Source organism: Tenrec ecaudatus, chromosome 9 (genome assembly GCF_050624435.1).
Source record: "Tenrec ecaudatus isolate mTenEca1 chromosome 9, mTenEca1.hap1, whole genome shotgun sequence".
Classification (NCBI taxonomy): Eukaryota; Metazoa; Chordata; class Mammalia; order Afrosoricida; family Tenrecidae; genus Tenrec; species Tenrec ecaudatus.
The window spans coordinates 62,433,548-62,460,883 of NC_134538.1; the positions used below are offsets into that span (position 1 = coordinate 62,433,548).

At 39.6% G+C, this 27,336-nt stretch overlaps 1 protein-coding gene across 1 annotated transcript in view; it reads left to right on the plus strand.

Moving 5' to 3' along the window:
- The window catches only part of LANCL2 (LanC like glutathione S-transferase 2), a 66,887-nt gene that overhangs the window by 32,495 nt on the left and 7,056 nt on the right, over positions 1 to 27,336 (plus strand). Inside the window, exons 2-6 of the mRNA XM_075558157.1 lie at positions 10,791 to 10,908; positions 15,081 to 15,288; positions 16,347 to 16,494; positions 17,677 to 17,823; positions 25,441 to 25,623. Coding sequence (XP_075414272.1) covers positions 10,791 to 10,908; positions 15,081 to 15,288; positions 16,347 to 16,494; positions 17,677 to 17,823; positions 25,441 to 25,623 — 804 coding nt within the window. The remainder of the gene's footprint in view (positions 1 to 10,790; positions 10,909 to 15,080; positions 15,289 to 16,346; positions 16,495 to 17,676; positions 17,824 to 25,440; positions 25,624 to 27,336) is intronic.

The following is a 27,336-nucleotide window of genomic DNA, read 5'->3' on the forward strand; positions in this document are numbered from 1 at the left end:
CAGAGAGGGTGGTCTCTCTTTTTCTTTTTTATTGAGACAATTTAAAAATGGGTCCAAAAGGTTACCTCACTGTGATCAAGTCAGTGTGGTCCCCTGTGGGTTTCCGAGACTATAATTGTTAACGGGAATAGAAAGTCCAGCCTTTCTCCTGCGGAGCCGCGGGTGGTTTCAGATTGCCAACTGCGTTGATCACAGCCTAATGCATAACCTCTGCCCCACCAGGGCTCCAAACAGGTCAAAATGGAAATCACGTGATAAGGTAATACATTTGAACCTAACTACGTCTGCCATGCTAGACTTCGCAGTGATCTCTGGCGACAGCAAGGCTACTCATATCCCTGGACTATGGCCAGACTGACTGAAGACTTAATCCATGTGGGGACCAAGCAAATGAATTCGAGCTTCTGCTGTCATTGTTAGTCTTCTACCAACCTGGTGTTCACACTTTCAGCTCTAATACCATTCCCTCCTTCAGGTTTGGATTTTACTATTTACAATCCTTGGAGCACACAGACCAGTGTGTTTTTTCCATATGGACTTAGTTGATGCCTCCTTAGATGGCTGTTTGTTTTAACATGAGCCTTTAAGAGCCCAGTAGCTATTCTCTCTGCTAGCTGGGAATCACCTGTTTCTTCATTGAACTTTGCTAAAACACCGTATGTCTTCAGGGATCTCTTCATGAGAGGGAGCATAAAGCGGGCCCATGTCATAAGAATTCGTTTTCTTAGATTGGGGCTAGAATTGTAGCCCCAAATCCATTCGATGGCTTATATATGTCTCTGGTTCACTTGAGAGACATCATTATCATTTCAGGAGAGAGAACATTGTAAGTTATCTTCCTGGGGCACTGAGACAGCTCTGCAGAGCAGGCTCACCCACATTTTTTCCTTCAAAGGAGTAAGTTTGCATGACCTTTTAGTTTCTCAAAGTGTCCTGCTAGTGTGATAGTCCCTGATCAAAGACAGGGTCTCTGGTCCTACAAGAAGCTCTAGTCTCACAGTGGCTTCTGTCTCCTCTTCATCTTCTGAACACTTGGCCTACAACTTGCTTGCCTTAAGGAGCGAGTACCCTAAAACAACCTGAGGAAGTTCTTGAATACCTGCTGTAGGGGTGAATTAGTCTTTAGTTTTTCAAGATGCATCTTTTTCCTCCCAGCTCCAGGATATATGTTGAAAGTCTACATTAATCAATCTACACACATGTTCTATATGTATTCTATATATTTCTATTTATGCACTTATTGCATGGTATCATTATTTTTACACGTGTCTCATTAGAATTAGAGCTTTTGTCTACAGGGACTCTATTTTGTTCATCTTTATTTACCATTAACTGCATCTGGCACATGGAGTCCATTCATTCTTCATTCAGAATATTCATATAGTAATCTAATATTATTCCCATTGTTTTTCTTATTTTTCGTAAATGATTGTCTGAAAGTTACAAAATGCTAGGCATCTTCATATATTGTTAATACACATATCATAATTGCTAAACTTTATACCAAGATAAAGAGAACTTTGGTTTTTATCTTTAGTTAGTTTTTTTAATGTTTACTAGTTCTAATCATCTATAAAATTTTACTGTTTGGGAATATAGTTTTCACATTTAGCCAAATACAAAATAAAAATTAACTTATTAAAAGAACATGCTGATCTGAATTCACACCTTGTGTAAAATCGAGAGTTGAAGTGAAAAGGTACAGAATATATATGTGTGATTGTGTTTCAGGAAATGATAAATTAGGAAATACTATTCCTCTTTACCTGTTGTGAATTTAAAAGTCTGGCTGTTACTGCTAATATGAGTTTGTATCGTGGAGCCGCTGAGCCAATTCCTTAACTCCAAGTTAGTGAGAAAGAAAAAGAACTTTATTTTTTAGTAGGCGACACCAGTGAGGAGACCACAGCTTACCAGGCTGTCTTGATAATGGTGTTGTGTTTGAGATCCAAATACATGAGTAATGTATACCTATAACTTTGGAATTTATACTTATGGAAGTCATGTTCAGAACTTTTACATTAACTCAGGTTTTAAGATAAGCACAGGAAACAATTGTTTACTGTGAGCCAGCAAACAGAACAATAAGATACTTTAAGTCTTAGACTAGTCTCAGTATGTTTCTGCTGACAAACTAGATAGCAGAACCTAGCTTTTTAATTACTAGCATCCAGGCAAATAACTCTTCCATAGAGACTGCATTGACTTAGGCTAAGTGTTTAAAGGGTAAATTAATTTCCTAAAAATTATAAAGAACAGAACTAGAGTAATCTTTTGTCATAATTATTACCTTGTGTCTATCTGCCTATGCACTTTTTTTTACCTTCATCTCTCTGTTTCTGTTTCTCTTAAATATACATATAGACAGCTTTCTCAGTTTCTCTCCTGGTTCTAAGATTTATAACTAGAAGACACATTGTGAAGAAGAGAAATAAATCTTGCCATAAACATGTATTATACATCATTTGGGTAATAGGTACAGTTTGCTAGGAGTTTTACAATCAGTGATTAATATCTACTTCAGTATATTTTGCTTCAGAATACATTTGGGCATTGTCATTTGGGATAATTGCTTAGTATGTAGGAGAAGAACAGTTTATTTTTTATTGCAATATAACTGCTATAAATTATTCTCAGTCAAAAATGAAACTTCTAAGTTAAAAATCCCATTGTTTTTGTTGTGTGCACATATGTGTTTATATCATATGGCATGATTGAAAGCTGAAAAATTCTTGAAAATGTAATGGTAAAGTTTAAATGCAGAATCAGTCAAAAATCTTAATAATACGAAAAGCACAGTATAGGAAAGCATAGTAGCTTTGGATTCGGACAGGCCTAGCAATAACGCGGAAGAAAAGGCTGATGATCTGCTCTGTTCAGCACAGCAAAACTCATGGAGCAGTTGTATTCTACAACACTGGGCTCCCCAAGGATCAGAATGGGTTGACTGGACGACATGAGAGTAAGACTCTCATGTGACTCTCATGTGGTCTGGATTGGCCTCACTTTTCACTCCTGAATAAAATAAGCATCACTGGGTGTAGATTAACGGAAATATCACATGTAGGACTTCCAACAAAATGGTGGCTTAGTAGCCATGCTACAAAGACCCTCTACAACAAAGTACAAGATACCAAATGAAACAGATGAGAATGGTACTTCTGGGAACCAGACCTTCAGAGGAAAGGCTAAAGAAGTGGATTGAATACTGATTATCAAAAAAAAGTTGAACAAAAGCAGCCAAAGAAGAAACAGAGGAATTGCGAATTGGGCTGATGCAGCTCAGCCATTGTGAACACTTGCAGGCACCATTTGATATTATGGCCTAACTGCACAAAAGTGCATTGATGGCTGGGATGAGAAAAGAAGCATTTCTCTTGTTCCTCATAACGCATCCCTTGTGAACAGAAGTGCAGAAAACCCTCACCCTCACTCACCCAGTGGCTGTTAACATGCCCCTCCTACCCCGTTTCCCCTCACTGCCCCCTGTGCCCCTCCTGCTCTGCATTGGAACTGCACGTTTGTGGATCAGGCGCCTGGTTCACCGCCCTTGTGTGTCCAGGCATGTGAGCTCTGCCAGCAGAAAGCACAGTGTTGAAGAAACAGCCTGCTGCCAGCTACCCTGGGTGGGCGAGAACTCATTCCACACCCACTTGCATTGTCCTCATCTGCTCTCTGAGCTCGAAAGAGTTCCCTCCAGGAGCAAGCACACTGACCTCACTCACCCCTGAGCTTGCACAAAGTATTTACGGATCAAGACCATAACCCCAGATAATAACCAGATCAGCAAGAACACCATAAGAACTGGATGCTTCCCCCTCTCTCCCCTCACTTCCTACTCCGTAAACTCTTTGGCTGACAGAGGATGCCAACCCATCGCTGGGTATCCTATCCTCGACAATTTTCTTTTCTGGGTCCTGCCTCTGCCCTAGTTTTCTCCTTTCCTTTTTTTTCTTTTTCTTTCTATTCTTCTATTTCTCTGCTTTTTCCTTTATTATTCTTTCTCTTTTTTTCTTTACTATTCTTTTTACCACCTCCTTAGTTTAACTTATTGAGTTTTTTCCCTTTTATTCTTTTTCATTTTTTTCTTAACTTATTTATTTTTAGGTATTAAGTTATTTTTGCTTATGAGTGATTCCTGGTTTTCCTGTGTGTTTTTATTTTAGTTTATTATTTGCTGTTTTTGTTTGGGGATTTTTCTTTTATTTTTTTTCTTTTCCCACCCAAAAGGAGACAACTAATTGTATCCACATGACCCAGCCACAGGATTAACTCCTGTAGTCCCACCTACTGGGAAAGCCCATTACCATCTATCTGGTCATCTATAAACAACAGCCAACTCTGGTCAAATTCACCTTCAATTGCGCTACATAAACGGAACTGCACAAACGCACATTCTGTATCACATTGACCAGAAAACAGATGATGAGTGCCTAAGAAAACACCGATGTACAATCATCAATTAAATAAAAATATAGCACTACTATAATATCTTAGAGAAAACAGACAATTTCAATTGACATGAGGAAACAAGCTAGTGGAGCTCAAACAAGTAACCAAAATTTAGAGCCAGAAGATCTTTCTGAATAAGAAATGGCATTGGAAATACCTGATATGGAATTCAAAAGAGTGATATTTAGATTCCTTCACTTAATTGAGAGGAAGATTGCGAAAGCAGCAGACAAAAGCAAGGAAAACAGGAAGAAAAAACTTGAAGAATTCAGAAGAAAAAAAACCTGCAAGTGGCAAAATAAATGAAAAATTAGAACCCATCCAAAAGAGTAAATAGAAAATCAGAACACTAAAACTACCACTTCAGTATAGATAATACATTGAAAGGACAAACACCTTTCAGTGCTAATCTGCTAGAAGAACATTTATAAAAACGAACCAAAAGAATCTGAAGAAAGTCTGAGAAGTATGTGGTACACTATTAAGAGAAATAACCTTAGTGTAGTCAGAATTCTAGAACACAGACAACAAAGAGAATAGAATTATTAAAGAGTTGTTTAAAGAAAATTTCTCTAACATCATGAAAGATGAGAAAATATTCATTCAAGGAGCTGAATGAGCCTCAAACAGAATAAACGCCAAAAGAAAATCCCCAGACACATCATAATCAAACTTTACAAAACCAAAAACAAAGAGTAAACCCTGAAAGCTGTTTGGGAAGAATAATAAGTTACCTACAAAAAAAGAACAAATTAGACTAATCTCTGATTTCTCAGCAGAAATTACACAGGCAATAAGACAATGGGATGACATATATAAAACCCTAAAAGTAAAAAAAAAAATTGCCAATCAAGAATCATATGCCCAGCAAAATTGTCCCTCGAATATGAGGCTGAAATATGGATATTTTCAAGTAAAAGAAATTGAAGGAATTTGTTTTGTTTTTTTTTAGTTAACTTTTTAAGACATTCACAGGGAGTTTTGGGGTGGAAAACCAAACATTAAGCAACACAATGAGATTACCATACAATACAGGACCAGTTGTAAGTCAACCCAGATACAGAAGCCGCTCAAATAAAACAAACCTACACAATCGAAAACAGCTGTGTCAATTTGTGGCAAAGGCAAGTACAAAGCAAGTAGAGGGAATAGTGTAGTTACAGAACTTTCCAATAGAGAGGGAGTCAGGTACATATCAAGATAGAACAGACTACTGAAACTTGGGAAGAAATTAATAAATGATAGGGTAAATTCAAATAAAATGAAGAAACTTCATCCAAATAATGAGAAGAAAATCATCAAGATTTAGTAACCACTAAATTAACCGCAATGAAGAAAGTGACAAGAAAACACACAAATGGTGAATGATACTAGTTAATCACAAAAGGACAATTATGTTGAGTCAACTATTGTAAAAAGTCAAGAAAAGTACTTCGTGACTAAAAAAGAATTCTTCGATGGTTTCTAGGGATAGGAATGGAAGGGAGGGAGAGGAAGACACTAGCTAGAGGGTAGACAAGGGTTAATTTGGGTGAAAGAAGGAAGTATACAATAAGAAGGAAGTTTACAAGAATCACAGGCAACAAAGATGAATACTGTTATGTACATAATCCTACAATAACTATCTGGGCTGAACGGGTATGGGGAGGAGAGTTTATCCCCGAATATCTATACATATATTTGACGGGATATTTGCATATGTATATTTACTTTTGTTGTAACTATACCCATGAATGTGGTAGAGCAAACAGGGGGCAAAGTTATGAAAATTTCAAACATCTTGAGGGAGTGAATCACTGGGCCTTGTCTAAGGACTATAGTCTTGAGGGAACCAAGGTCAATGATAAAACACTTCTAAAAGACAGTGTTCTACGTCTTGCTTTGGCCAGTATCCACTTGGATTTTAAAAGCTCCAGATCGACTTTCTAAGGTGCAGTGATTGTGTCCTCCCTGTGTGGAGGACAAACGAGTGAAACAGAAGGAAAACTCGTGGTCGCAATTAGTCAAGTGAGGTAATGTACCATGCAAGCATCAGTGCTTTGCAATCTAGAGATCAGATGAACTACACAGTACCTGCTACAACTAGAACGGTTCTGAAAGAGATCACATTAGAGGGCCCTAGAGAGAGTGCGGGGAAATGTGGATGTGGAAGAAGCTCTCCATTAAAGAGACACGCTTCCTGGTGAAACGGTGACCCTTAGTCTCCAGTCAGGTCTGTAAATGAACTCATCCTCATAGCTCCATTTGCAGACAAATGATAGTTTACATAAAGGGGAACACACGCATTAATGAGGTACGCACACCTTGGGCTCATCCACCACTTGAGAAGGAAATGCAGTATGTACTCAAGGACAAAGCTCCGAAGGGTTGGGAAAGACGGAGGAATGGAAATAGGAAACATGGGAGGAAGTGAAACGAATGATGAGATTGCAGTAAATGACATGAAGTAAATGTGTTTGAATCACTGAGTGGAAAACTGAAGCTCTGCTCGGTAAAACTTCACCCAGTTCACCATAAAAGGCTTTGTTTAAAAAAAAAAAGGAAATATCATGCAAAAGACTTGGGTCTAGGCACATAGTTAGTGTTCAATAATTGTTAGTTAGCTTTATTATGGCCTTCCTGGGTGCCACAGTTGGTTAGGGGCTCAATTACTAGCCAAAGGGTTGGTGATTTAACCCTCTCCAAAGGAGACTCAAGACAGACCTAGTGATCGGCTTCCAATAGTCACAGCCCTGACCATCCTGTCAAGCAGTTCTGTGAGTCGGAATCCGCTCTGGCAACTAACATCATCTTTATTACACAGTGAAGCCTGTGACTCCGAATTGAATGAAACTGCCTTGTTCTTCTGGGCCTTGCAAGTTCCCTACCTTTGACAGGGGGTTCAGTCTTAACTGCTTTTATTGAACTTGCTTCCGTGAAAAACATGAGTTTTCTTTCTCTGACAGGTTTCTGCCTTACACAGGTTCTGGCTTTTACAGACTTTCCTATAATACCATTTTCAAAATGAGATGAACCAGTTATTTTACCTGATACTCTTGTTGCTGTTAAGTACTGTTAAGTTGGTTGCAACTCATAGTGACACTGCACAGCAGAAGGAAATATTGCCTGGTCATGATCCATGCTCACAATTGATGCTATGGTTTGAGTACATTGTTGCAGCCACTATTCCAGTCTATGTTATTGAGTTCCATTCTCTTTTCACAAGCCTATACTTTACACAGCATGATGTCCTCCAGGGACGAGACCTCCTGATAACATATACAAAGTAGATGAGACAAAGTCTCCCTACCCCTCCTTTTAAGGATGATTCTTAGTGTTCTCCTCCCAAGAAAAATTTGTTCCTTCTCCTGGTAGTCCTTGGTGTGTCCAAAACTCACCACCAACTATAATCCACAAGCATCTATTCTTCTTCAATCTCCTTTGTTCATGATGCTATCCACGAAACCACATCCACTCTACTGCCAAATCTAGATGAATCTGACTCACAGTGTCCTTATATAGTATTTCCTAGACTGTAAATCTTTACTTTGAACTACATTTCATAAAGAGATAGAATTTAGCACTGAGTAGAACCCATTTCAGATGCTATATCTTTTAATACCTGGGCACCATCAGCTTTCTTCTTTGCTTATTCACCCATATTGTCGTTAGCGATCCTGTCAGAAAGGTAACTATCACAGAATGTACATGGCCCTTGCTATTTTCCCTAATGAAGAGATCATTGAAGACACAAGGGGGTAACCCAAACTAAACAGATTTCCCCCCAAAGCTATGTATTTACATTTCTTATAAAACAACGATCACCTTCAAAGTACTCTCCATTACACTTCATACATTTGTCAAATCTGTGATTCCGTTCTTGGAAACATGTTTCAAACTCATTGATTTGGATGGCCGACAGCACCTCCCTCGTTTGTTTTTTCTTCTTCGCCTCTTCAAAAGAGTAAAACACTGTCCTTTCGTGTCTCTCTTCATTCTCAGAAACACGTATTTGCATGGAGTGATGTCAGGTGTATGGGGTAAGAGAAGCATGATGTGTTTTTTGCAAAAACTGGTGCACGGAGATGGCTGCATGAGCAGGTACATTGTTATGGTGGCAAAACCAGTCTCCCATTTGCCACAAATCAGGACTTTTTTGTTGCACACTGTTAACACAATCTTTTCAGAACCTCGAGATAGAAAGTTTGGTTAACAGTCCGACCTGGGGGAACAAAGTACTACCAGTTGACATTTTTGTCCTTTCAGGAAGTTGATGAATATCCAGAACAAGGTTTGTTATCAATCGACATTTCACCTTTTGGAAACGAGAAAACCACCTGTGCACTTGAGTTTCCCCACGGCCGATTATAAGCTGTGTGCAACTGCACGGCAGTTTTAGCAGCACTTTTCCAGAGCAGGAACCAAAATTTCACACTCGCACACTGTTCTCTTAAATCAGCTATCACCAAAAACGAGATTCTAACAAAACTGCTTTTACGAAAAAATTCACTCTGACCAGAGAGAAACCTCCCAAGCAATGCCACTGGGTGCCCTGACTCACAGCAGGTTACTAGATGCTCACCCATTGGGGGAAATGTGTAGGACTGAAAGTTCTGCTCTGCCCAGCACAGTTACAGGTTTGGGGGTACCCACTCATACATGGGTGCTATAGTAAAGTGTGGTGAGAAACCAGACGGTGGCCACCTCAGAACGAATAGCATGTGGAGGCTTAAAGGTTTGTCTTCAAACAAGCAGCTATCTAAGGGAGGCATAAACGAAGTGCACAAGGAAGAAGCACAGCAGCCTGGGTGATCCCAGGACTGTACATCTGAAGGAGCAAACGGAATCAGAGCTTAAATTCTGGACATTTGGCTCGCAGAGGCTGTGGATGACAGCGGGAGCCCAAATCCATTTGCAGGGTCCCCACATGGAGGAAGCCTCCAGTGAATTCCCTGAGTCTAGTCCAGGGACGTGAATACCCAAGCTAGCAGAAAGAGCAGCGCGCCACTGATGATGCTGGTGTAGCAAGGCTAAAATGCCACACCTTGCCATTTGATCTCCCGTGTGACCATTTTTAAGATTTTTTCAGTTTTCAGTATTTTATGCTTTCTTTTTTATTGAGGTTGGGGTTTTGGTTTTTATTAGTTTGTTTTGTCTAGTCATTGTTTTTGCTTTGATTTGTTTATTTCCTGTTAGTGTCTTATTTGATTTTCTCTCGGAAATCCAAGATAGTAACTGGATTAATAATTACTGAGGTGCGCGGCAAAGGAGGTTGCATAGAAATGGCACGCTAACAGCACTGAGCACAAGCAGAGGAGCTTCTGCAATTGGTTGTGGTCATGATTGCACAGCTCTTTCTAATACGATTGAATGACATGTGAATTACATGCCAATAAAACTACTAAAATAAGACATTTTTTGAGATGTAATACAATGCAAACTCATATTGAGGAGAGAATGAGACATATTAAGAATGGTAAATATCTGTATACAGTGATTATATTCTTTCTCTCTACTTTTTATCTCTTCACAGAACTTTAAAGGTTAAAGTAAATGATTTTTACATTATCTTACAGGTTTTATGATATAGAGAGCTGTGTAATACTTATGTCGGGGCTTCAAAAAGGCCATGAGAAAATTCTATCGTCTTTCCATTCCACTTTTCCAGGAACATTTTGAAGTCCCTTTTATAGCAACTATAATAAAGTACTGGATGTGGGTTAATAATCTATACAATTCTAAGCCTCTACATTTTGTAGGAAATCATACGTATCTAACTAAGTGGATTGTGAAAAATTATGGACGTATAAACAAAAGGGTTTTAAAAAGCTCACAGAAAACACCATTATCTTTTAATAAAAAATTTCCATGACTTTTAAAAACCTCTTTATAGTGGTATTCTCTAGAGCAAACAATAAAAATTAGTGCAACAAAATATAGCTAAAAACCCAATAGAATATTGAAATATAATTGTAAGAAATATTGAAATAATTTTAAAAGGTGGAGAAAGAGGCAGAAAGGATTATCAGAGTATTAAAATAAAAATCATATTAGGCCAATAATAGAAATATATTGAAGTTTATAAAATAAACAATTAGCAAAGTGAGGTAACATTTATACTCACTGAAGTCACTGCTTTCAAGTCAATGTGGACTCTTAGTGACCTGATAGAATAGGGTAGAACTGACCCCATGGGTTTCCGAGACTGTAACTCTTGTAGGAGTAGAAGCTTGTCTTTCTCCCGGGAGCAGCTGCTGGTTTGGAACTGCTGACCTTGAAGGTAGCAGCCCAATGTGTAAACACTATACCGACAACATAGTCCTGTTCTTGTGACATTTAAATTTTCCCTTTGGTTTTAGATCATTCATAATTTCACACGGAGGATTCAGACCAAAATTAAAGATCTGCTACAGCAAATGGAAGAAGGGCTGAAGACAGCTGATCCACATGACTGCTCTGCTTATACTGGTTGGACAGGTGAGAAAATGGGAGTAAGAAATGGACAGGTTTTATTGGGGGGTTATGAGACTCAGACTTGGGTTAGAACTTGCCTTTGAAGCTTTTTTCTAGTCAAGAATTTTTACCCCTTTAATGAAATCTCAGGCTACATTGTCATTAATGAGATGCTTTGGAATTTTATTCCTAAAGAAATGCTTTGTGCCTGAAATTTGAACTTTAATATGTGAATATATGGTAATCTATAAACGAAGTAAGAGTTCTTATTGCATAGTTTAATATTTCATATTTCAGTGGCATATGATATTCATTTACCTATAAAGAAAACCAAATTAATACCACCGTTATTCATATTCATGCATAAGTACTAATGGCAAAAAAATTGATCAAACATGCCATCAAAATGCATAGGTTATTTCTGGTGATTGGAATGTGCAAAGTGGAAACAAAAAAGGATTAGTAATTGGAAAATAAAGCCTTGGTGATAGAAACAGTACTCTCAGATCATTTGGTAGAATTTTCCAAGATCTGTGACTTAGTCATTGCAAAGAACTTTTCAACAACATAAACATCAACTCTACATGTGGCTCTTACCAGAGGGAATATATAGGCAACAAATCAACTTCATCTGTGGAAAGAGATAAAATAAGAGAATCTTGTTTCTTTTTTATAAACCATTTTATTGGGAGTTCTTACAGCTCTTATAACAATCCACACATCAATTGTATCAAGCACATTTGTACATATGTTGCTATCATTTTCAAAACAATTTCTTTCTACTTCAGCACTACCCTCCCGCCCTTGTTAACCCTTGATAAATTACAAATAATTATTATAAAATAAAAGCCTTTTAGAGATAAAACAACCAGCTATAATACTGGTTTCTAAAATAGATTCGTTTTGAGTATCCCGGAAAAAAAACCAACATAGCATTTTGGAGTGGGTGGGAAAATATCAGTGTAGATTGAGTGTTACCCATGTGGCTGCTACGGCTCCTTGATTAGCATATCACCAAGAAAATAAAATGTCTCTTGGTTTTACATACTTTAAAAAAATCTTCAACAATCAATTATTTCTCTCAATAGATTTTCAGGTAGTCTCATATAGAAACTATTCCCAGACTCAATACCGCATAGCTTTACATATTAGTGTACGGGACAGTCTTCGATTACCTAAAAATAATTAATGAGACATCAGTGTCATATGTAAATAAATTAAAAGTGTATCCACTACCAAAGCAAAGGATGCATGTCTCAGAGATTGCTGGAGCCGCAAAAGAAAAATAGCATTATATTTGAGGGAAATGTATCTGCCATCAGACCCTTGTCCTGAATGGGTTTCACAGTGCAATTCTCATTTGACCTTTACTTTCCCTCACTACCACTGTGGAGGGAGGTCATTCCAAAATAAGAGACTCTTAAGGGATAAAACAACAGATAAACAGCCAATGCCAGCTCTTGGTGACCCATAGAACAAGGCAGAACTGCCCCTGTTGGTTTCTAAAACTAACTTTCTATGGGGCAAGAAAGCTCTTTCTCCCACAGAGCAGCTGGTGGTTTTGAACTGCTGACCTTGAGATTAGCACTATCCTAGTATTGTAAATAAGTGCCCAAAAGTTAAGAAAATAAATTGTATAATTTTAAATAATGATGCCAACTTTACCAAACAAAATAATATAGTTGCAAACTAACTTATATGCAGTGACATCCTCTTTTCCATTTTTCTCATTTCTTTTCTTTTTTCCACAGCACCTACGTACCAACAAACCTTGATCCAAAGGTGCTCAAGTCTTGCTCTGTAGCTCAATAAGCCTAGAGCTCTACTAAGTGCCCCCAGGGGCCCCTCTCCATCAGTAAGGTTCCAACGTGAACACACTCAGCTCTAGGGCTCTGTGGGTTGGTTAGCACACCCACTTAAGCTGCCTTACTCCATGTGTTGTTCTTGTCTCACCTTTTAAAATGCTTTCTTTTCTAGGAGGTTCTTAATTCAGGGACGTTGGGTGTAAGGGATGGGTTCTGCTTTTGGCTGTACTTGACAATAGTGAGATCCCCTCTTTCGCTCTGAGATTGACTCTCCTCAGTAAGCCTAGTGGGATGGCATAACTGACCAATCCCTTAGGAAAGATGCACAAGTATGGTATGTGCATGGCTCCATCCCTGTAGGGATTCCATGCACCTTATTTGCATTATTAGGCCCTTAGTGAGGTACAAGTACCATATTTGCTTAGTTGTACTAAATTAATATGTATGGTTCAAGATCATGCATGACTAGAAGGGCCATATTAAGTTATTCACTGCGTCATAAGTGTTAAGTTGTTCCCAATATGAAAGAACTTCTAAAAATTCCTTAACCCATCTTATCAACATTACCATGGAAAAAGTGGAAACAGTGTTTATGTGAGGCTTGACAACATTCATGGAACTATTCCATTATATGGCAATTCTGTTTTCCATGAATTTTTAATTCCCTTTGTATATAAAAACAATTAACCCTAAAGCACAACTTCGAGTCCAATCTACAAATTTCTGCTTCATGAAACTGCATATAGATAATTCATCAAATGAACCCAATGCTTCGGGCAAAATGGTGTTACTAAGCTCCTTTCTAGGCTATTAAGTGACCCCAGGGTCACTTGAAGCCAGCTTTATCAAGCTCAAGGTTCCACAGACCGTAAGGCAATGAGCTGGGTGGGTCACCCGCCTCCAGTAACTCTAGAAATCTAGACTCCAGAAGCATTAACTCTGTTCTTCAGGTATTCGCTGAAAATCGTTAGAAAGCCTCAGTCTGAACATTAAAGAAATGTGTTGCTTTCTACCATCATGTACCTTGCAATATTTTTCCTACTGTATATTGTATTATTTCCTTATTCTTTTTTTACTTGACTGCCACATTGACTTCTTAAGCCCAGGAATAAGATTATGTTCCATTTAGAAGCCTTATAGGTCAACCTGCAGAGATGTTTACATAAACACCAATCCCCCTTTATTGAAGCTATGGGTCTGTCCTTCTTCTAATGCGGGAAAGGCAGCCAGGTGATAAACCATATGCGCTGTGCTTGGGGGAGCCTTGAGGTGGTGCAGACAACCAGCACACTCAGCTGCCAATGAAACACGAGCAGGTTCAAGTTTCCCCAGCGGCAACGTAGAAGAACGTCCTAGCAGTCCACTTCTGGAAGCCTGGGGAGCACACTTCCACTCTGGCCCACACAAGCTCACTGTGACGTGGAATCGGCCCCCTGGCCACTGGAGAATGCTAGATGCAACACATTGCCCGACATCGTGTGTCTAAAGGGCTTCTTGACTATCTGATTGGCTGGTCAGTTGAATAGCTGTTTAGAAAAGAAATTGAAAATTTGTGAGAAATTATAAAACTAGGAAAAAGTTTGTGTGCATTCCAAAATTAGACTCATTTAATTTGGGATAAACTAGGAGAAATTGATTATGTGAGATTTTTTTAATCCAAATGAGTTTCAATATAAAGGAAATAATTATAAAGTTTAAAAAGCATGAAAGTTAGATGAGAGTGAATGATTGACAGCTGCCATTGAGTTGATTCCAACTCCTGCTGGCCTTCTGTATAACAATATAAAGCATCACCCAGCCCCCCAGCCCCCCCCCCTGCCACCCGTTGCCACCATCCTCATAGTCTCTGCCATTTGCTTTGCCATGGCCCTTGTGCCAGTCAATTCCACTAAGAGTCCCCTGTGCCTTTGTGGACCTTCCACTTTGATGTCCTCCTTGATGTGTCCGAAGGAAAGGAGTTGATAGTGTTCTTTTGTGCTCCATAAGGCTTTCATTTGCTAATTTTGGAAAGCAAGTCAATAAGCTTTTCTTCCTAGTCTGTATTCCTCTGGAAGCTTTGAGGAAACCTGCCCACCTTGGGGGAGCCTGATGGAATATTGGCAGCGTAGCTTCCAGCAACATGCAAGCCACCACAGTTAACTGACAGGGGTGGGGTATAGGTACGACTGGGAATCGGAATATCTCCCTTATGTAAGATTGGATTACTGTACCAGAACAATTAGCAAGACATTGTCTGTTTCAGTTTTAAGAAATTTGTATGTGATTTTTCATGTTATTCCTGTGTAGCCGCACTGTTTATGTAGAGTGTTTATGTAATGAGAAGGTAACATCGTGACGGTAAAATGAAAAAACAATAATGCTTTTCCTTGGGGCTTGGGGAAACTCTTCCAGGCATAGCCCTGTTGTACTTGCAGTTATACCGGGTCACGTGTGATCAAGCCTACCTGCTCCGCTCACTGGATTATGTGAAGAGGACACTTCGGAATCTGAACGGCCGCAGGGTCACCTTCCTCTGTGGAGATGCTGGGCCCCTGGCTGTGGGCGCTGTGGTGTACCATAAGCTCAAAAGTGATTTCGAGTCTCAGGAATGCATCACAAAGTGAGTTTTAAAAATGGAAACAGATTTCCCAAAGTCTAAATGGAAGGAAAGATAGAAAGATATCCAAAAAAGAAATTATTTTAATTTATCTACTTTTGCTAATAGATCTCTGTAAGAAATGAAGAGCTATTTATATTATTTCTAAGCACAATGGTGGAATTATACTTGTTCTTTTTCTTTTTAGGCATGTGTTTGCCTATTGTTTTCTAGGACTAAGCATATTTACTTGAGCTACTTTAAACATTTTTACTAAGTAATTTTTGCTTACTCGCCTTTCACATCTGCAAGTTTGCTTATATGCCTCAAATCCACTATAGTAAGTAAATTAATCTTAGATTCAACCTTTAAGTGACTAATTAAAATGGGAAGGAAGAAAATCCCATTGCTGTTGAGTTAATTCTCACTAATGGTGACCAGTAGGTTAGAGTAGAACCCTGTCATGGGGTTTGTGAGGCTGTAAATCTGTATGGAAGCTGACTGCCTTGTCTGTCTCCTACAGAGTAGCTCTATCATGGTTTTAACCCACTGCCCCACCCAAGCTTGTAAGCAGCTGGTTAAATATGCTAATTATGGAACAATTCAAGAATATGAACTTGTTGTTTTATGTTTCGTCCTACTAAGCAGGAATCAAGGCTCATTCCCTGGCTCTGGTAGCTCATCAGGCCCATGCTAGCTGGCTGGTGTTTGTTTAAAGACAGGAAATCGCAAGCTACGACCCTGGTTACGTTTTAGAGAATTGCTTTTTAGATTATAAGCCCCTTTTTTCTCGTTCTAAATTTCAAAATGGTATACATGTTTTAGCCCGTGTATAAAGATAGACATCTTGAGCATAAAGATGTTTGTTCCTAATTTTGATATCTGAAAGAAGGATCAGTGAAGCTCTTGTTCTTCTCTTTTAATTTTTGTAGTATTTTAGTATTTATATATACTTTAGCTTTAAAATAAAGATTAATAGCAGTAAACTCCAAGAATGGTTGGTGACTTACTGTCGGAGAAAGTAATATTTTCTGAGAAGACAGAAAATATTCTCTGAGAAAACAGAATTCTCTTGTTGTTAGACTTTTGCAGCTCCAGAGAAGCATTGTGTGTGGAGAGTCAGACCTTCCTGATGAGCTGCTTTACGGACGAGCAGGCTATCTGTATGCGTTACTGTACCTGAACACGGAGATTGGCCCAGGCACCGTGTGTGAGTCAGCCGTTCAGGAGGTACTGTGGCCTTACTTACCACTGTTAACATAGTCTCTCTTCTGCCGAGCCGATTAGGGGAGTGCTGTAGTATTGAGAAGACCTTGCTCCTAGCATTGCATAAAGACTAAAAATAATTCTTGTTTTTCCTTAAAAAAATTTTAAATCCCATACCTTCTATTTTTTAGCCTATATTCGTTTGTTTTTATTGGAACCAAGCGGCGGCGGCAGCGTTAGAGGGAATGTTTGTTTCTCTTTCTGGAGCTATTTGCAGTGGAAGGCAGTTTGGGTCAGGTGAAGATAAGGGACTGTGATCGGAAACTGGATTCCTTTGTCTTTTTCTGCCATGTCTGGCTGGGGTGCATGTCCTTGTCTGCCTGGCCAGAGTAATTGAGTGAGCACCGGCAGCCGATTGGAAAGAGAAAGCAGTGGGAAATAGGAGGTTTCCTGTTGAAGGATCCAGCATGGAAGACACCCACATCACTTCTGTTTTCACCCCATTATCAAAATCTGTCATTAAAAGGCTGTGTCTGACTGGCTCTAGGTAGGGGGCCAGATGCCCAGCTAAACCTGAAGTGAATGTTACCAAAAGGATGAGGGGCATATGGATATAAGGAAGCAATTCGTGTCTCTGCCACCTAGCCATTCCAGACAGGACGGTCTTCTGATCTAACTGAAATTATTCACGATACAGCAAATCTCACTGCAGTGTCTTTCCTGAATAAAGCCAGTTCCTACAGCCTTTCGTGTGTGTGTGTGTGTGTGTATCTGTATGTGTATGTGTGTGTCTGTGTCTGTGTGTGTGTGTGTGTGTGTGTGTGTGTGTACCAGCCTTTGTGGGAAAGAAACATTGCAGTCACAAAATAACTGAGTAATCTAGAATCATTCCTGTCATAATAACAGACGACCCTAAAGAAGCATTGTAGAGTAAGTTCTTCCTAACCTAATAAACTGTTTATAAACTTAATATTTCTTGGTAAGACTTTTTAGCATCTTTCTCTACTCTTGTACTGCCTTCTGATTTCTCTAGCCTGCATTTATTAATTTACAAACTAAATATAAACTAAGTTGGCTGTTAATTACTTAAAGATTTTTAGATGAAGTCCTCAACACATATATAGGAATATCTATTTTTAATGTTAGTTTGACTACAAATTCATGCTCATAAGCCTTTAGGTTTATGCTATCTTATTATCTCTGTAGGTGGTCAATGCTATTATTGAGTCGGGGAAGAATTTGTCCAGGGAAGAGAGAAAAACTGAGCGCTGCCCCCTGTTATATCAGTGGCACAGGAAACAGTATGTTGGAGCAGCCCATGGCATGGCTGGAATCTACTACATGTTAATGCAAGTAAGTAAAAAGATTCTGAGCCAGTAATACAGTGACTGGATCACACAGGAAGTGAGATAGGAAATTCTCAGAACTGACCAAGCACACTGAAACAAAGTAAGGCTTCCTTCCGAGTCACAGACGCTGGCGCTGCACTCCTTGAGCTAAGTGTGACTTTCTGTGAGCTTCTTCGTATGCTGTTTTGTACAGATTAGTGTCTGCTGCCCACACTTTCGTCTCTCTGCTGCCTCCTGCTGACTGAAGTGAGAACTCTTTAAAAAAACCTTGAGGGAGCAGAAAGAGCTTCTACAACCCAGACTGAGGGAAAGCCTTTCTCATATGCAGATGTAGACTGAGGGAAAGCCTTTCTCATATGCAGATGTAGACTGAGGGAAAGCCTTTCTCATATGCAGATGTAGACTGAGGGAAAGCCTTTCTCATATGCAGATGTAGACTGAGGGAAAGCCTTTCTCATATGCACATGTAGTCAACTTGCCAAGAATTGAGCCCTAAATCTGTAGTTCGCTTATTGCTGTGGTTATGATCTTTCCTCCATCATTCTTGACATCTGTTTAAGTGCTGGTTCTTCTGTCAGTCAACTTTCCCTCAAACACCACCTCAACCGACACTTCAGCTGGATGCGTGGCTTATGGGTCTCTCCCTGCTGTGTGTTCAGCCTCCTTTCCTCTGTTCTGTAGGTAAGCCTTTCTTTATTCTACTACACTTATAAAGTGTATAAAATTCAGATATCTGAGTAGAGAGCTTACATACAGGTAGTCTCTGAGTTATGAAGGAGCTATGTACAATACCATCACGTTAAAGCCTGTTAAGTATCTAAAGTACATACAGTGGTTTGTAATAACAGTGGACATTGTTCTGTGGTGTGCACAAGAACATGATTGTTATTCCTGCATTATTAGGTTAAAGATGTTTTGGTGTGTCTGCAAGTATTTATGGATTTTTGTGCCTTGAAAGGTATACCGTATACTAAGACAAACATTTGACTAACTTTAGATGTTAGTGAACCATGCTGAACTATTTTGGTTTAGGTACAAACTCAGGTTAAAGAAAGACTTAGGAATTTCATAATCCAGAAACTGTTTGTTTTCCAATTAGACCACATCGTTCTACTCACTGAAGAGAATCCAATGTTCACATCTACTCAGGACTTAGTCCCCTGTTCTACTATCTAGTCTTGCTAAGCATTGTGGCTTGCATGCTTGTGTTTTAAGTTGTGAATTTTCCTTCTCGTTCAGGCTCGTGGTTCTGAAGTGAGCAGAATTCTAACCTCATTTTAAATGGCACTATTATTGTGGACTGCCTGTAGCTTTTGTAGATTCTCTATTTTGGGGAGAAAAATGTTTTATCTATGTCTCAGGAACCTTTCTTGTTCTGTTTTATTTTGGTAAGTGATAATACCTTAGGGGGACATAATCACTTTAGAAGCACACTAGTAAAACAGTAACCTAATTTAGAGTCAGATGTTTAAATGGATTTTATTAGATGTTAGGGGTTTTCTTAAGAGAAACATAAATCATAGGATTTTTAATTCATTCGCTTTTAAAATAAAGAACATGGCAGCAGTATTTTGTGAGAGATTTTTGTCCATTTTCTTTTGTAGCCTTAAATAGTAAGTAGTATGCCAGAACTGGTGCTTTCCCAGTTCTAGAACATACACCCAGTCCCCCCACCCCCAAGTCTTCACAGTGTAATTTATTTGGAAGGCTATAAGTCTGTCATGCAGAAACCATTAGAAATCACTTAACCAAAACTCACTTTCACAATGGCGAAATAAAGACAATTCTCCTTACTTAAAATTCATCTTAGAAACAAGGTAAACAAAACACAAAAGCCTGAACTCTGATCAAACTAGGAAGCAGCTGGGGCCCTACACTGTACGCACGAAAACTGAAAGCAGGCAGAAGAGTGACAAGTGACCTAACGGAACAGAGGAAGCCCAGGCATAGTGACCGAGGAAGGAACTGGCAGCAGGAAGAAAGCTAGTTTGTCCCACAGAACCCCAGAACTTGGAAATGTACAGTTCCAGATGCTCCAGAAGGTGGCATCAGCATGTGTCTGTTATATAAGGGTCTGGGGCTGGGCAACAGGAGAGCTTCTTTGAAAATCTTTATACAGAGCAGGTGAACCTGCTTGTACCTCCAGCCTGCACAGTGAGGTGACTAATCCTACCCCGGCCCTGAGTGGAGGTAAAGGAACCATGATCTGGAGGAATTGAGCCACTTTTGACTTAAGAAAGCCAGGCAAAATTAAAAAAAAAAAAAAAAAGTTAGGCATAGGGGAGAGTTGAAGTGAAGTGAATTAAAATGAAGGGGTTTGAATGAATGTCCACATAGTACATGGTGAGACCTTCCCTCCCACGCAGCTGCCTCCTCCTCCCTACTGAGTTCTAGAATGGGAACAGCCACCTCGTCCTGCTCCCATGAGCAACCTGCCAGGTAGGGAATTGAAATCTCCTTTGATTTTTGTTTTATTCTACTTTTTGAGAAGCAGACATCTCATATAAAAGATTTATGGACTTGGGCATTTGAGAGTCCCCAGTGAGAACCCAGCTAGCCATTCAATCACCTTAAAGTGATTTCTACAGTTTGACAAGTCCCATCTGTGCAGAGCATATCTTATGCATAAAATATGAACAAACCTCCAGAGAATTCCCATTCACTTGAGGTAAGCCTCTACCCTGAAATACAGATATAAAAAATAGGAAGAACAGTAATATAGGAAACAAAAGAAAACATCAAAGAACTATTTTATCCAGCGGGGAAAAAATAGAAGTTATTATATCGAGAAATTAAAAAAGCCTTGGAAATAAAGAGAGCTTTTTAAAATAAAAATATGATAGTAGTTGAAATTGCTTAAAGTTTATAAAGATGTTTGGAAAATGAATCTTTCAGAAAGGAGGCCTAGATAAAAGGATAAGAAACAATAAGAAAATTAGAGGCATACTCTCAGGATATCCAACCTCTGACTAGTAGAATATCTGGACAGAGAAAACAAAAGTAGAACAGAGAGGATTTTAAGAAAATCCAAGTAGGGAACCAGTGGAGAGATCTGAGGGGCCAGCCCCTGTCCCAACTACTACGTAGACACCTGCCTCTCCCCCCAGAAGAATTTATTTCAAAGGATGGCAATGAATCTGAAGCTCTGGGAGAGGGGCATACCTGATCAGAGCACACAGGACCAGATGAAGGGGGACCAGGAGAGAGTGGAGCACATCTGGCCCACCAGACCTTGAGGACAATGACCCCAATTAGAGCAGCCAGTCCACAGAGAGGACCACATGGCCAGCCCCACTATGAGACATGACGCCCCTCACTGACTCATAGCCCTACAGGGGACAACACCGGAGACACTGTGTGGGAATTGCACCCGATCTGATCATGCCACACCGAGGCAAAACACTAAGGAGGTGCAGCGGAACAACAAGGGAATGGAGCGGCGAGGTCCCCAGGGAATGCTGAAGGTGGACTTTGGGGGCAGGGCGTGGTGCCCCAACAGACTGGACTGGAAAACACTCCTAAAAGCCAACAAAAAATCCTTGAACTAACTACAAGGGTTTCTTTCTTGTTGTGTTTTGTTTTATTTTTTGGCATTGATTTGTTGTTGTTTTGTTTTGTTGCTTGGTTTTGCTCTGTCTTGTTTTTGTGCTTGTTATTATCTCCGCAGGTTTGTCTAAATAAGATAGGCTGGATGAACAATCTGGAGGAGAAAACAATGGGACTGACAGTTCCGAGGGGACATGGGAGAGAGGGAGGTGGGAGGAAAGGTAGTGGTGTTAACAAACTCAGGGACAAGGGAACAACAAATGATCCAAATCAGTGGTGAGGAGGGTGTGGGGGGTCTGTTAGGGCATGATCAAGGGTAATGTAATGAAGATGAATTGCTGAAACACAGGTGGGGACTGAGCATGATAGTGGGAAAGGAGGAAAGTCAAGGGAAATAGAGGAAAGAGCTGGGAGGCAAAGGGTATTTATAAAGGTCTAGATAAAGACATGTAGATAAGCAAATATATTTATATATGAGGATGGGGAAATCAATCTATGTGCATATATTTATAGGTTTAGTATTAAGGTAGCAGAACGACATTGGGCCTCCACTCAAGTACTTTCTCACTGCAAAAATACTTTCTTCTATTAAATTGGCATTCTGTGATGCTCACCTTCCCAACACAATCGCTGAAGACAAAACGGTGCATAAGCAAATGTGGTGAAGAAAGCTGGTGGTGCCCTGCTATCAAAAGATATAGGGTCAAAAAAAAAAGATATAGGGTCTGGGGTCTTAAAGGCTTGAAGGTAAACAAACGACCATCTAGCTCAGAAGCAATAAAGCCCACATGGAAGAAGCACACCAGCCTGTGCGATCACGAGGTGTTGAAAGGATCAAGTATCAAGCATCATCAGAACAAAAAAATCTTATCATAGTGAATGAGGCGGGGAGTGCAGAGTGGAGACCCAAAGCCCATTTGTAGACCACTGGACATCCTCTTACAACAGGATCTCAGGGAGGAGATGAGCCAGTCAGGGTGCGATGTAGCAACAATGAAACATACAACTTTCCTCTGGTTCTTAAATGCTTCCTCCTACCTCATGATCATGATCCCAGTTCTACCTTACAAATCAGGATAGACCAGAGGATGTACACTGGTGCAGATGGGAGCTGGAGGCACAGGGAATCCAGGGCGGATAATCCCTTCAGGACCAGTGGTGTGAGTGGCGATACTGGCAGCATAGAGGGAGGGTGAGTTGGAAAGGGGGAACCGATTACAGGGATCTACATGTGACCTCCTCCCTGGGGGATGAATAACAGAAAAGTGGGTGAAAGGAGACATCTGACAGGGCAAGATATGACAAAACAATAATTTATTAATTATCAAGGGTTCATGAGGGAGGGGAAGCAGGGGAGCGGGGAGGGAGGAGAAAAATGAGTTGATGCCAGGGGCTTAGGTGGAAAGCAAATGTTTTGAGAATGATGAGGGCAATGAATGTACAAATGTGCTTTACAATTGATGTGATGCAATTGATGTATGTATGGCTTGTGATAAGAGTTGTTTGAGTCCCTAATAAAAAAATTTAAAAAGAAAATTCATAAGTAGGTCCCAGAACTAAAGGACAGAAAATGCCATATTGAAAAGGCATTTATAAATAACTAATAAATCTGACTTGAACAGTTAAAACTTTGTCAGTTGATTCCCTTTCTGATGCATGCTAGACCTGATCTGGTTTTCAGTATTTTCTGTTTGTTTTATTTTGTTTTGGTTTATTCATATTAGGGTGTACTTCAGAGGTGTATGTCATTAGAGGTCGCCTTCATGAAGTTGTGTTATGTTTTCTGTGTTTCAGTACATGAAACCCAGGATTGATGACCCTCTAGGGACAGCAAGTAGAATAAGGGTTTCTGGGGGTGGGGAGTAGGGGTGGTGGTGGTAAGGGAGATGATATCAAGGAGTCCAGGAAGAAAAATAATGTTGGGAAACGAATTGTGGTGGCGATTTTGTAATTCTGCTTGACATGATTGAACTATGGAATGACATGATATATGTATTAACTCCCACTTAGTAATAAATTTTTAAAAAGAAAAAGCCTACCAAGTTTTACACATCGAATGGAAAATCAAACAAAAAATGTCCCTTCCTGCATCATGGTTCAGTTTTGTGAAAGCTTAACAGAGAGGGATGGAGAAACAATTCTTCAAACTCCAGAGCTGAAAAAGTTGTTTATGTTCAAAGGCCAGGATTCAACTTTGCACTAAGGTTAACGGGTAAGGGCCACATAGAAATTCTGAGGAAAAGTATTTTCTGCCACAAGTTACTTCTAGAAAACTGTCAATCAAATGTATGGTAGAACAAAGACAATTGCAAGCGTTCCACTTGAAGAAGTTTCCCTGCACTGTTTACCCAAACAAGGAATTGCACTTGAGAAAGACTCCGTGAGATCCAGGGGGAGGGACGTGGAGCCCCCGGACGTTGGCAGACAGAACTCTGAAGGCAGTCGTTCTACAGAAGACCCAGAAAGCAACCAGTTTATATTGGAATCAGAGAATAGATTATTTTTCCAGGGAGAAAAAAAGATTATGGCAGGGTTGGCTATGAAAATAGATACTGAGAGACATTTTTCAGAGTGATGGGAGTTGTGAAATGTATTACCCAGTGCTTCAAAGAAAACTAAGCAAATTATTAAGTCCAGGAAAATGAAATGTTTTAAAGGAAGACATATAATTTAATTCAGTCCTTATCTTAGTAGAAAATAACATTTCTTTATATATTTCAATAAAGAACAGAATAAAACCAAAAAAGCAAACTCACCGCCATGGAGTCATTTCTAACTCCTAGTGCCCATCGAGGGCAGAGTTGGAGTGTCCCCGTGGGGTTCTCCGACTCTCAGGCTTTGCAGGAGTAGAAAGTCTCATCTTTTGTTAAAGAAAGGAGATCCTTTATCTCGACCGAATTAGATTGCAGGCTTTCTTCCATTTTAATAAAGTAAGCATTTTAGAGATACTTTATTTCGTAATCTTACATGTAATTTGCATCATCACTATCTTTTTGCCACCGGAACCAAATAAAAAGTAAGACTCACCAGAGAATAACTCTCTTAAACTTTACCAATAATGCAGGTTTGTGTACTCTTTAAAATACATCTCACTTAAGGCATTTAGTAAGCTACATTTTTCATTGTTAACTGCCAAGTTTTTTTTTGTTTAAACATTTTATTAGGGGCTCATACAACTCTTATCACAATCCATACATATACATACATCAATTGTATAAAGCACATCCGTACATTCTTTGCCCTAATCATTCTCAAAGCATTTGCTCTCCACTTAAGCCCTTTGCATCAGGTCCTCTTTTTTTTTAACTGCCAAGTTTTTGATAAGATGTATATGTAACTGAGATTCTGAGGATGTTTGTTTATATCCTTTTTCACAATATTGTCTTTAAATTAGTAAAAATAGTCCAAGTGTGTCTTTAGTCTTTGTTTCTATAATAAAATGTTAACATGCATTTATTATAAATTGTAGTTGTGTCGGGTGTTCCTTCCGTTAGTAGTAGCTGTTGTTATTCACAAACAGTTGGATGAGTGAATGAAACCTGCATTTTTCCCTCATTTGTTCCTCACAACAACCTTAGGGGAAATCCCCCTTAGAGAACATGGAGGTGAGGAAACAAATGTTGTGTGATGTGCCTGAAATGACAGAGCTAGGAAGTCACATATAGAAGTGTGGTATCAGCTCTTTAGGAGGAAAAGTCACATGGGAAGAAATGAAGGTATTCGTGTTGAAATTAATCACATTAAGATAAAATAAAATCCTTCTTGTCACTGGTTCACTAGAGATTCAATCTTAGTCTCCCTCACTGTTCCGTAAGATGACTTCAAGTTGATGGTCTTCACTCATCACAGAAATGGTACATTGAATATATTATAATACTAAGATATTTTAGAAAGGTGTCAAAAAGAGGTGAAGCAAACAAAGTTCCACCTTAGCCCTAATTAGCTGATAATTAAGTGAATCCTCCTTTTATGTCCTTCAGTATTTTGGGTAATTGAGACTTTTTAGCCACAATGCAGTGATTTTTTTAAAGTAAAAATAAAGTTATTTTGTATTTTCTTTGTTTGTATATTATAGCCAGCAGCAAAAGTAGACCAAGAGACCTTGACTGAAATGGTGAAACCTAGTATCGATTATGTGCGCCACAAAAAATTCCGATCTGGGAATTACCCATCGTCCTTAAGCAACGAGACGGACAGATTGGTCCACTGGTGCCACGGGGCCCCCGGGGCCATCCACATGCTCATGCAGGCGTACAAGGTCAGTGTCTCTGCGCAGCACGCATGCACGTGCAGAGCCAGTTTGCAGCTCCCGGGGTTTTTAGCTTGATTTTGGTAAGCGTATTTGAAGCTACAAACATTTCAGAATTACTATTTTTACAAAATAAGTAGAAAGTGTCTTTATTTTACTATTCATGACCTCTTTGCAAGGTCTGTGCACGTGTGTGTGTTTTTGTTTTGTTTTGATTTCAGCACATGTGGCAGCGAGTGCTATCGCACTGCAGTCGTCGAGGCAAGCTCTACTGGTGTTGGCGGAAATCCTGCCTGTTAAGGTAGCGCACTGCCGACACGCAGGAGTTACATGTGTGTGTTAACGGAGATTATATTCATGTGCTAGAACCCTAATGTTAGCAGGCAATGGTTTTCATTCTAGTAAGTAGGCATGTCGAATAAGGTGGTGGTAGTTTTATAACGAAAATGCTCGTTTTATGTGACTTTAAGTCCTTTTCTTCATTGAATGGCTTTTATTGCTGGATTATTACTCAGGAGCATTTCAGTTTGAGTTTAAAATTGTTACAACGTACTCCACAATAAGTTTGGCACTTGAAATTTTACACAAATGAGGCATTATAGACAAGGGCACATGGTTAATAATATTAATTTCTTACATGGATTAAGAATTATTGTTTAAGTTTAAAACACCCAATTTTTTTTTGCAGTATTATTTTTCTTCCGGTGCCTCTTTACTTATAATAGTTAATAGTGTGCATTGTTGCTCCGTTATTAGTAAAAACATGCAACTCTAGCCACAACGGTTGTTCTGTTCAACGTAGCGGTTCAGTCTCTAGTTTGGAGCAAGAGGTGGAATGAACAGAGCTGAATTCATTGTTCTACCTGAACAGAGATAAAGAATTAGTACCTGAATCAGTTTTCTCTTCCCTTGTGACTAAGCTATATTAAGGTGTTCAGGACGGGTAAGAGATTTAGGCTGATTTTCCAAAAAAGCCTTGGCCTCGGACAAGAGCAATACAACCAACATTAAAATAGTGTGAACGCTAGATGGACCTTCCAGAAGGTAACTCAGAAAGTTGTGGTACTTGGTGGAAGCAAAATGCCAGGAAACACGCTAAGCAATAAAAAGGCCTCCATGATTTACCCTCTTAACAATAACCCAGCTTTTGCATGAAGACATAATTCTGTTCTGGCCACTGCTTTCCCTTGGCTAGTGCTTCAGAGCAAGTGTAGCGTCAGTGAAACAGAGTTCATACAGAATGGAAATATAACAATAATGTTGGAGCGCCAATTGACTCTACACACGGGGACCTTTGCAATGCAAAATAGATGTACCACTTTGTTGCTCCTGCTGACTGAGAATCTCTGCGTAAGCTGTGAATAGGAAATTGGGGCCCCAGGCCTCCACTGGAGACCCTTCATCCTGGACATTTCCATTAGTCCTGCTGCCAGTTGGCACAGTTGTTCCCATTCTGCCGGTGACTCTGGGGGAGTAAGCCCCGCAGTGTCCAGCTGCTTACAGGACCACCGACCACAAGGCACTGCTGCTCTCTGCACGGTGTCTGCTCAGAATCTCATTTCAGGCTCTTCCCTGAGCCTACCCCACTGATTCCAAAACCGCCCAAATCCCTCGTGCCCAACATGGTAAGTCACATTCTTAGTGCCAGGTGCATCTGAGAATCTTAAATATAGAGGACAGAATTAAGCTTTTGTCTGCAAGAGCCTGCTTCGATGAACTGAG